Source organism: Poecilia reticulata, chromosome 12 (genome assembly GCF_904066995.2).
Source record: "Poecilia reticulata chromosome 12, P_reticulata-male-v2, whole genome shotgun sequence".
In the NCBI taxonomy this organism is placed as follows: domain Eukaryota; kingdom Metazoa; phylum Chordata; class Actinopteri; order Cyprinodontiformes; family Poeciliidae; genus Poecilia; species Poecilia reticulata.
The window spans coordinates 26,318,604-26,329,695 of record NC_088841.1 but is presented as its reverse complement, the minus strand read 5'-3'; the positions used below and the strand labels follow the sequence as shown (position 1 = coordinate 26,329,695).

The 11,092-nt window shown below is 46.7% G+C and overlaps 1 protein-coding gene across 1 annotated transcript in view; it reads left to right on the top strand.

The window, feature by feature from the left end:
• Positions 1 to 11,092, top strand: part of dcc (DCC netrin 1 receptor) — a 166,135-nt gene that overhangs the window by 144,561 nt on the left and 10,482 nt on the right. Inside the window, exons 20-23 of the mRNA XM_081613898.1 lie at positions 1,557 to 1,695; positions 9,594 to 9,701; positions 10,018 to 10,212; positions 10,293 to 10,325. Of these exons, the coding sequence (XP_081470024.1) occupies positions 1,557 to 1,695; positions 9,594 to 9,701; positions 10,018 to 10,212; positions 10,293 to 10,325 (475 nt within the window). The remainder of the gene's footprint in view (positions 1 to 1,556; positions 1,696 to 9,593; positions 9,702 to 10,017; positions 10,213 to 10,292; positions 10,326 to 11,092) is intronic.

Here is an 11,092-nt window from a genome sequence, read left to right as displayed (position 1 = left end):
CAGAAGTCGTCGGAGGTCCGGTACTACTCCGTCAAGTGGAGGTCCAGCGTCTCCACCAGCGGGAAGTACAAGGTGAGTTCTGGCTGACGTAGATCCAGGGTGACTCCTCTCCAGCATGCAGCCGGATCCGGCTCCGGTTTCCAGCATGCAGCCCGATCCGGCTCCGGTTTCCAGGACGATTAATTGCTCACGCTGCTTGTGCTTTGACTTGAGCTGATGAATGTTTCCGCTGAACAATGGCCGACTCCTTCACCACCTGCTGCTGTTTGAAGGCGCCACTTCAGAACCTCCTGCACTTTAAACACTTTGTGTTGGCATGAGGAGCCGCTGACTGGACCGGGTCGACCCAATGAAACCGGACCAGAACTCAGTTCACTGCACAGATTTACTGAAGGAAACAGAATCTGCTTATTAGGAAGAAAGAATTGATTATTAGTGATGCAACAATATGAAGGTTTGGGCCAGAATTTATATGTAATGTTAAAACATGACCACATGACCACAGACTGACCACCTGACCACAGACTGACCACCTGACCACAGACTGACCACATGACCACAGACTGACCACATGACCACAGACTGACCACATGACCACAGACTGACCACAAACAGACCACCTGACCACAGACTGACCACAGACTGACCACATGACCACAGACTGACCACATGACCACAGACTGACCACCTGACCACAGACTGACCACATGACCACAGACTGACCACAAACTGACCACATGACCACAAACTGACCACATGACCACAGACTGACCACCTGACCACAAACTGACCACATGACCACAAACAGACCACCTGACCACAGACTGACCACATGACCACAAACTGACCACATGACTACAGACTGACCACCTGACCACAGACCACAAACTGACCACAAACTGACCACAAACTGACCACATGACCACAAACTGACCACATGACCACAGACTGACCACCTGACCACAAACTGACCACATGACCACAGACTGACCACATGACCACAGACTGACCACCTGACCACAGACTGACCACATGACCAACCCAGAGACACTTCAGTCGTTTTAATAGGCGACTCCACCATCGTACGACTCAGGTGGATGAATTATTGAATGGATAGATGACTGACGGTTGGATGATAATTTAGTTTTTTCTTTTTTTTCTGAATTTCTCCTTTTGTTTGTTTCCATCTAACAGGATCGTTTTTGTTTGTTTTCAGTAAAGTTGCCATGAAACCTGATTATTAATACCTGCAGAAACCCGACTCACCCAGTCGTTTTCATATGAGACGCTTCTTTTGACCTCTGACCTCTACCATGACTGCAATATTCATAAAGGTTGAATAAAACCTGGAACTAATGACATCAGTCGATGCAGTTGGTTCACCTTCACAGGAAACATTCTTAATTTCTTCCCATCGTGTCATTGATGCATCGTCTTCATCACCTTGGCGCCTCGTCGATGATCATGAATCGCTGGAAATCGGAAACTTTCTGAAACTCGTCTGGATGTTAAAGCCTTCAGCAGATTTTAGTTTCTGAAGCGACCCGTGTTTTCAGTCTGCAGACACCACGGCTCTCAGCCACACCGTCACCGGACTCAAACCCAACACCATGTACGAGTTCGCCGTCATGGTGACCAAAGGTCGGAGGTCCAGCACCTGGAGCATGACGGCCCACGCCACGACGTACGAAGCAGGTACGACTCTCAGGCGAAGCTCGCATCTCCAGTCGTCATCCAGGAGTTGGTATATTTTAATTCTTTTGTTGAAAAAGTTCACATTAAAGCAACATTTTTTATTATTTTGTTGCTATTTTGTCACATTTAAATGTTACAGATTATCAAAACAAATGATGCTTTCATTATTCAGGGAATAAATCCATCCAAGAAAAGGGATTACGATCTAAACCTCCTAACCTTTGCCCAACCTGTTCCCCTCCTGGCCTGTGGGGGCGCCGCACCCAGAACTATTATTTATATTCACTAAATATAAACAACAATGGAGGCGTCAGATTTTAGGGGCTGCAGGATTTCTCTTCAGTCTTTGGCTAAAAACCAGGAGTCATTTCTCCTGCTAGTGCTAGGCTAACATGTTAGCTGATGTTGTATTTACCCAGAATGCCCTGCGCTGTGGTCCACTTCCTGCTTTTGGAGCGGTCTCTGGTCTGTTCTCCAGGTTCCACTTTGACTGAACCCAGGCAGAGGTCTGGTTCACACCAGAGCCCAACTTTCTACACAAAAGGACCAGATTGGGCTAAAGCCGACCAAAGCCTCCTGTGAGACCTTAGCCCCGCCCCCACAATGTGTTTCCGCCAAAGTGGGCGGAGCCATGACACACAGGGGGCGTGGCCAGGTAGAGCCTGAGGTCAGGAAGAACGAATGAAGCTCTGCTGACTAATTTTCAGAACCTCTGGCAAGTTTTTTTTTTGTTTGTTTTTTGAAAGACAAAAGTGACGGCAGAGAAATCCGGCACCTTTTTCTGTTATTGAAGAATTTTATCGATGACATGTGAACTGCTAATCGCTCAGTGAGACCCATTAGTCTCCGGGTTCAAAATTAAAATAAATCACGCGCAAATCTGAGAAACGCCATCGAAAATTCACCTGCTGTAACCACCATTTGACCCAGAGAGGGCAGCACTGAGTCAGTTTTAGGTTAAATGTTGTGGAATTAAATAAATTCACAGAAACATACGGATAGAACCATTGAGGCCAGATTTAGACAGTTTATGTACAAAAACAAAGTTGATTTGTGGTTCGGTTAGCATCAGGTCGCTCCACAGATTATTTTCCCAGAGGTTTTTGGGATGATGAAGATATTCTGGTTCTGTAAGTCTTTCTAAACCCTCAGTGAGTTGAAGATCTTGAATCAGATCAGAGGATTTGTGTGTGTTTTTTTTGATAACTTTTAACCTACTTCATGTCAGACAGTTCTGTTCAAGTGATTTTCTTGAGGTTTTGTCTGATATTAACGTTTGTTTGATGATCTGAAACAAGCGGAGATGAATCCTTCATGTGCATCCTGCAGGAATCCTGCTTTGAAGCCGCTTTCCTCTCTCCGTTTTCTGTTTAGAGGTAAATTATGAACCAGCAGCAGCTTTCAGGAAAACAGGTGCGGCAAAAACAATGAGTTGCAGAATTTTCTTCCTGAACAGCAATTATTTTTAACAAGGAGTTTAACGATGGACTGAAAACACGTTCTGGTTCAGTGAAGAATCATCATAAACTTCCCTCGCTCTCCCCGGCAACAACGCGGCGACGGTCTGCAACAACTGCCGGCCGGAATCAAAATGTCACGCTTCCACCTTTCAGGATGTATACAATCGTGTTTGGCGGATTTGTCACCCAATTAAGCGTGAACGGCATTAGCCCAGCGGCTCCCCGAGGCCCGCTGGAATACATTGACATTCAGAGTCGGCAGATGGAGGCGAGTCCACTCAGCCTGTCACTGATCGGCCGACTCAGGAGGCTTTAAACAGACGATCTCTCACAACAAAACAGCAGAGTTTCACAGCAGCGGAGGAGAGAGGGGTGAGCCTTTATCACAGCTTGTAGCGCCGCCGCTTCCCCCGGTAAAAACAGACGACAGACACCTGTTGAGAGCCACGCGTTGGAGACAAGAGCTTCAGAAAAGGGTCCGTAGGTCAAGCGGCACCAGAGAAGAGTCGTTTTCAGAGAAACATCTGAGGGATGAATTACAGGAGATTCATAAGTACCTGATGCTGTTTAGCTTTAATATCTAGAATCGTTTCGCCTTGTAATGCTGGAAGCACAAGAGTGTTTTTATTCAACTCTTTAGGATTGAAGGCTGTTTCTAATCTCTGTCCTCCAAATTTAAACAAAATATGGCATTTATCTCCTATAGCTAAAATATGAAGAATAAAGATAATTCATTTTTAATTATTATGCTGATCAAGCATTATTTTAGCCTCCTAGTTAGCATAGATAACATCGACTATACTTTGATAGCTAGCTAGCCAGCTAATCTTTTTAGCCTTATATTCATATATAGTTAACATAGATAACATAAATTTCGCTTTGCTAGCTAGCCAACTAGCTAGCAAGCTTTCATCACCACATAACTAGTTAACGTTGACATAAGCTACACTTAGCTAACTTGCTAGCTAGCGAGATGGTCCGTTTAGCTCCAGATAAGTAGTTAACATAGATAAAATCAAGTGCACGTACTTTGCTAGTTAGCTAACTAGCTTATCCTTTTAGCCCCACATAGCTAGTTAAGGTAGATAACATCCGTTAGCATGGACGGAGCGAAGATGCTAGTAAAGAATATGCAGTTAACTAACCAGACAGACTGAAATCGTTCTGAACTCGATGAATGACTGGATTCATATTTACACTGTAAAAATAAGTTTTTAGCGCTGCAGATTTGTTTTGAATCCTTTGTTTTTTTTTCCCAAACAGGAAAATAATATTTTTTTTAAATGAAGTTTAATAACTTCTTTAGTTATTAGTTTTCAGAAAATGTTGCCACAGTGTCAGAAATGAAATGTTGTTACTGCAGGTTCAGTTGAATTTAAATCCGTTTAAGTCGACGTTCATTACATTCCTTCCAGTTCACTGCTGCAGTTATTACGCTCAAATTTATACGTTTGAAAGGAAACCGTTTCAGACGGAGTTAAATGTTCAGGCTTAAAGCTTTTACGTTGCAGAGCCCCTGCTGCTGCAAAGCCCTTTATTCCTGCATTACTCCGATAAAAGCTTCGTTCTTTTCATCAGTAACTTGAGGATGAAACTGAAGCCATTAGAGCGTCTGGTTCCTGGGAGCGCGGTGCGGGCGTTCCGACACGTTGCCATGGCGTTACGACACGTTGCCATGGCGTTCCGACACGTTGCCATGGCGTTCCGACACGTTGCCATGGCGTTGCGACACGTTGCCATGGCGTTCCGACACGTTGCCATGGCGTTCCGACACGTTGCCATGGCGTTCCGACACGTTGCCATGGCGTTCATCTGCTTCGTGTGTTGATTCATTCACAACTTCCTTATCGTCACTATTTGCATTAGCAGGGAGGATTTGTCAGGTCAGCTGTTGGTGTCTCCAGGTTGTCTCCAGGTTGTCTCCAGGTTGTCTCCAGGTTGTCTCCAGGTTGTCTCCAGGTTGTCTCCAGGTTGTCTCCAGGTTGTCTCCAGGTTGTCTCCAGGTTGTCTCCAGGTTGTCTCCAGGTTGTCTCCAGGTTGACTCCAGGTTGTCTCCAGGTTGTCTCCAGGTTGACTCCAGGTTGTCTCCAGGTTGTCAGCAGGTTGTCTCCAGGTTGTCTCCAGGTTGTCAGCAGGTTGTCTCCAGGTTGTCTCCAGGTTGTCTCCAGGTTGTCTGCAGGTTGTCTCCAGGTTGTCTCCAGGTTGTCAGCAGGTTGTCTCCAGGTTGTCTCCAGGTTGTCTCCAGGTTGTCTGCAGGTTGTCTCCAAGTTGTCTCCAGGTTGTCAGCAGGTTGTCTCCAGGTTGTCTCCAGGTTGTCTCCAGGTTGTCCGCAGGTTGTCTCCAGGTTGTCTCCAGGTTGTCTCCAGGTTGTCCGCAGGTTGTCTCCAGGTTGACTCCAGGTTGTCTCCAGGTTGTCTCCAGGTTGTCTCCAGGTTGTCTCCAGGTTGTCTCCAGGTTGACTCCAGGTTGTTTGCAGGTTGTCTCCAGGTTGTCTCCAGGTTGTCTCCAGGTTGTCTCCAGGTTGTCTCCAGGTTGTCTCCAGGTTGACTCCAGGTTGTCTCCAGGTTGTCTCCAGGTTGTCTCCAGGTTGTCTCCAGGTTGACTCCAGGTTGTCTCCAGGTTGTCTCCAGGTTGTCTCCAGGTTGTCTCCAGGTTGACTCCAGGTTGTCTGCAGGTTGTCTCCAGGTTGTCTCCAGGTTGTCTCCAGGTTGTCTCCAGGTTGACTCCAGGTTGACTCCAGGTTGTCTCCAGGTTGTCTCCAGGTTGTCTCCAGGTTGTCTCCAGGTTGTCTCCAGGTTGTCTCCAGGTTGTCTCCAGGTTGACTCCAGGTTGTCTCCAGGTTGTCTCCAGGTTGTCTCCAGGTTGTCTCCAGGTTGTCTCCAGGTTGTCTCCAGGTTGTCTCCAGGTTGTCTCCAGGTTGTCTCCAGGTTGTCTCCAGGTTGTCTCCAGGTTGTCTCCAGGTTGTCTCCAGGTTGTCTCCAGGTTGACTCCAGGTTGTCTCCAGGTTGTCTCCAGGTTGTCTCCAGGTTGTCTCCAGGTTGTCTCCAGGTTGTCTCCAGGTTGACTCCAGGTTGTCTCCAGGTTGTCTCCAGGTTGTCTCCAGGTTGACTCCAGGTTGTCTCCAGGTTGTCTCCAGGTTGTCTCCAGGTTGTCTCCAGGTTGACTCCAGGTTGTCTCCAGGTTGTCTCCAGGTTGTCTCCAGGTTGTCTCCAGGTTGACTCCAGGTTGTCTCCAGGTTGACTCCAGGTTGTCTCCAGGTTGTCTCCAGGTTGTCTCCAGGTTGTCTCCAGGTTGACTCCAGGTTGTCTCCAGGTTGACTCCAGGTTGTCTCCAGGTTGACTCCAGGTTGTCTCCAGGTTGTCTCCAGGTTGTCTCCAGGTTGTCTCCAGGTTGTCTGCAGGTTGTCTCCAGGTTTACTCCAGGTTGTCTGCAGGTTGTCTGCAGGTTGTCTCCAGGTTGACTCCAGGTTGTCTACAGGTTGTCTCCAGGTTGACTCCAGGTTGTCTCCAGGTTGTCTCCAGGTTGTCTCCAGGTTGACTCCAGGTTGTCTCCAGGTTGTCTCCAGGTTGTCTCCAGGTTGTCTCCAGGTTGTCTCCAGGTTGTCTCCAGGTTGTCTCCAGGTTGTCTCCAGGTTGACTCCAGGTTGACTCCAGGTTGTCTCCAGGTTGTCTCCAGGTTGTCTCCAGGTTGTCTCCAGGTTGTCTCCAGGTTGTCTCCAGGTTGTCTCCAGGTTGACTCCAGGTTGACTCCAGGTTGTCTCCAGGTTGTCTCCAGGTTCTCTCCAGGTTGTCTCCAGGTTGACTCCAGGTTGACTCCAGGTTGGCTCCAGGTTGTCTCCAGGTTGTCTCCAGGTTGTCTCCAGGTTGTCTCCAGGTTGTCTCCAGGTTGTCTCCAGGTTGTCTCCAGGTTGTCTCCAGGTTGACTCCAGGTTGTCTCCAGGTTGTCTGCAGGTTGTCTCCAGGTTGTCTCCAGGTTCTCTCCAGGTTGTCTCCAGGTTGACTCCAGGTTGACTCCAGGTTGACTCCAGGTTGACTCCAGGTTGTCTCCAGGTTGTCTCCAGGTTGACTCCAGATTGTCTCCAGGTTGACTCCAGGTTATCTCCAGGTTGACTGTAGGTTGTCTCCAGGTTGTCTCCAGGTTGACTCCAGGTTGACTCCAGGTTGTCTCCAGGTTGTCTCCAGGTTGTCTGCAGGTTGTCTCCCGGTTGACTCCAGGTTGTCTCCAGGTTGACGTTGACTCCAGGTTGACTGCAGGTTGTCTCCAGGTTGTCTCCAGGTTGTCTCCAGGTTGTCTCCATCACTCATGGACTCAGCTGGAACTGAGTGTCAGATTTAACAAGCGGGTTTCATTAGACGTCGCCGCTGATGTGAGGTTTGAGCTGCGAAGTCCTGCCGGGAAACTTCAAAAAGAAAAAACAACAACAACAACAACAAGCGGTGCTTTTTGTCGCTGAGAGAAATTCATAAAGGAGGCTCTTAGGAAAGGTCTGATCTGGTTTCCATGGAGACGAGGAGGTCAAAAGGAGGTGGAGAGGGAGAGCTTGACATTTTCACTGCGGGAGCAGCCCGACTGGGAAGCTGATGAAAGCTTCACAATCATTAGAAACGCTGCAAATTACTGGAGTAAAAAGCTACCTGGACGCCACACGTCACCTGAACTGGACCTCGCAGCGGGGCCGGGATCACTCAGAGATCCGTTTTCACCCGAACGCCTCGTCTCGGCTTAGCCGCCGCTCAGTTTCTAACCCAGAAACTCCCATGCGGGATTTTTGCTCTTGATATTTTTTAGTTCTGATTTGTAAAGAGGTTTTATTTATACATGGATGCAGAGAGAGGAGGAGGAAGTTCATCTCCAACGTCTCCAACCAAACGGCCACGTGGGGATCCAAAGAGGAGCAGCAAAAGCAAAGGAGGTGGATTAGCAGCGCTAGCTAGCAACGGATGGTTTCATCCAGGACGTGTAACTGTGGAACATCATCACGGACATTTAGCTGTTAGCGTGAAACTGTCATGCTAACATCAACTCTTGGATGATATGAATCACAATATTTAGTTTTCTTTAGGGATTTTTTTGTATTATTATTATTTGACGGATTAAATTAAACTTGCTAATTAGAAATTAAACCAAATTGTATAATTATTCCTCGCAAACATTACGAAGAAATGCTCCAATAAAAGCTGAGGTCGACTCAAATCTGTTAGCTTAAAGCTGCGTTTCATATGAAGTCATAGAAGAAGAAGAAGAAGAGTTAGAACCGGAGCCTGAGAAAGGGCTGAGTCACTGGTTGCTATGGTGATTCCCTCCTTGGAACTGTAAAGGGAGGGAGTTACTATAGCAACCGGTGACTCAGCATTTTCTGAGGTTCCGGTTCTTTCACACACACACATTTTTTTGGGGCTTAACACTGAAAATGGCACCAGAAAAACGTTCTGGAACCAGAACCTGGTGGCAGTTTTTAGCATTTATGTCCTCAGATGTGTGTTTTACGGCGTAGAGCTTTAACGCATAAAGTCCCACAGCGCTGGTGAAAACAGACAAACGGCCACGTTTAGGTGGGAACTGAAGACCCGAATGTGGAGATGAAATTATAGTTCGTGAAACTGAAAGTACGTGTTTCACAGAGTCAAAACCCCCCGAGTGCTTTAGACATTAACGCTCTGTGAGCTCAGCAAAAAATTAAAAAGTAATTAGACTTAAACTGTGTTTGTGTAAAAAGAGTCCAACTCTCTGTGACCCGTTTAAACGTTTTGAGCGTTTCTCTTGTGGAGGACGACAAAACGGCCAGGAGACCAAACTGGACCGGATTCAGCTTCAACTAAACCCTGTCATCAGACAAGAAACATGAATATTTAGCTTAACGTTCATTCAGTGACATGTAGCTGTTAGCCTGTTAGCTGGGTTAGCTAACCGGCTCGGTTGGTCCCTGAGCCTCCAGATTTACATGACAGAGAAAGTTTTTGTCCATTATTAGACACAAATGGAGGAGAAACAGAAGAAATGAAGCAAGTAGAGACAGAAAATCTGCGAATCGAAGAGCTGAAAGATAATTTAGTGACGACTTCCGCTGCTAAGCTAATGTGTGACGATGTTTATGTCTGCTAGAAAAAGAGACACAGATATGAAAATCAGATATAGATATTAAAGTTGCTGATATGGATGCTAACTGATATTTATTGATATTATTTATCTCGTGTAGATATTTCTCTACATTTTGACACCAGGTAAAAGTTTCACTGCGCTGCTAAAACAACAAGATGGACGTAAAAACATCAGTTGATATCAGCCCAGTTTTGGGTCTGATCCCTAAAAGTGAACGGTTGAAGAACATTGTGAGAAAAAGAAACATGTGAAGAGAACAGAGCCCTGAGGAACTCGTCACACCCTGGAAGAGATGGGTTCCATATTTTTTGCTGACTGGTCTCCGTGTCTGATTGGCAGCTCCAAGCTCCGCCCCCAAAGATCTGACGGTCATCAGTCGGGAAGGACGCCCTCGTGCCGTCCTCATCAGCTGGCAGCCGCCGATGGAGGCTAACGGACGGATCACAGGTCCAACAGCTGCTGACACACACACACACACACACACACACACACACACACACCTCTTCTTCCTTATTTCTTCCTCTGCTGGTAAATCCTGGGAGCCAGAGACGTGAATAGTTTGGTCTCCTCATCGTTCCTGCTCTCCTCCTGAGGGCAGCTGGCGTCAGAGCAGTCCTGTTTGTTTGTAGCGAGCCGTTCTGCTCCCGGGGCGTATCGGTATCGGTCCGATAAGGACGAATCAAACGCCCCGGCGGGCCGCACAGGACATCCAGAACACAGTGAACTTTCTCTGCGTCTTATAAAATCTGCTAACGTCTGGCAGGCTACATCCTGTACTACACCCTGGATAAGAACCTGCCCATTGACGACTGGGCGATGGAGGCCATCAGCGGCGACCGGCTGACCCACCAGGTCGTGGATCTGAACCTCGACACCGTTTACTACTTCAGGATTCAGGCCAAAAACGGCAAAGGAGTGGGACCTCTGTCGGAGCCGGTCCAGTTCAGGACGGCTAAAGGTGGGTCGGGTGTTAGCAGAGGCTGCAGTCGAGGTTTGATTCTTCCGTTTCTGACTCGTTTGTTTCTGCTGCTGTTCCAGTGGAGCTTCCAGACAAGATGGCCAACGACCAAGGTACGGTCCATCCCACCTGCAGACAGACTTACAATGTCTTAAATTCATTTAAAAACAGCTAGCTAGCTAGCTAGCTAGCTAGCTTGTTTGAGTTTATTACCTGATGGCTGGGTGAAGGTTTTACATTTCTGTGGAAATATAAATCTTAAATTTCATTCAAAATGGTCTTAATAAATTCATGCATCTAAAATCAAGGTCTTAAAAAGTCTTAAATTGGTTTTAACAAGTAAGCTAACTTTTAATGTCGATCCCAGATTTTATGCTACATCAGAGAAAACTCGTTTTCTTATTCCTGGGCAGAATCACTGAAGTCATTGCTGTTTATAAGCTCCAGGAAACTTAGCGAGAGCATTTTTCAATCTTTAAATGCTTCGTCTTCTGATAGAAATCATTTTTGTTTGACCTAAAACAAGAGAAGTTTGGTCTGATTTAACTTCAGGGAGTCAGAAACAATGTGTGTATTGGAGAGATGACTAAAAACCAGACTACACGACATTAAAGGTGCATTTTCTACATTCCTTCGTTTGGAGTAGCGCTGCAGCAGCATCACAGGAAACCATTCAGACAAACATAAAAACACTGACGGGAGGAGAGAGAAGCAGCTCCTCCGGTTCCTCTAATTCATCCAAACAACGTTGTTTCTGTGAATCGAAGCAAAAAAAAACAAAAAAAAACGCCTGCTAATTAAGCAACACAATAATTTATCCTTTCAGAGGCAAAGAAGAAATAAAGGCTGTTTTTGAAACCATACTGGAGTTTATCTGTCG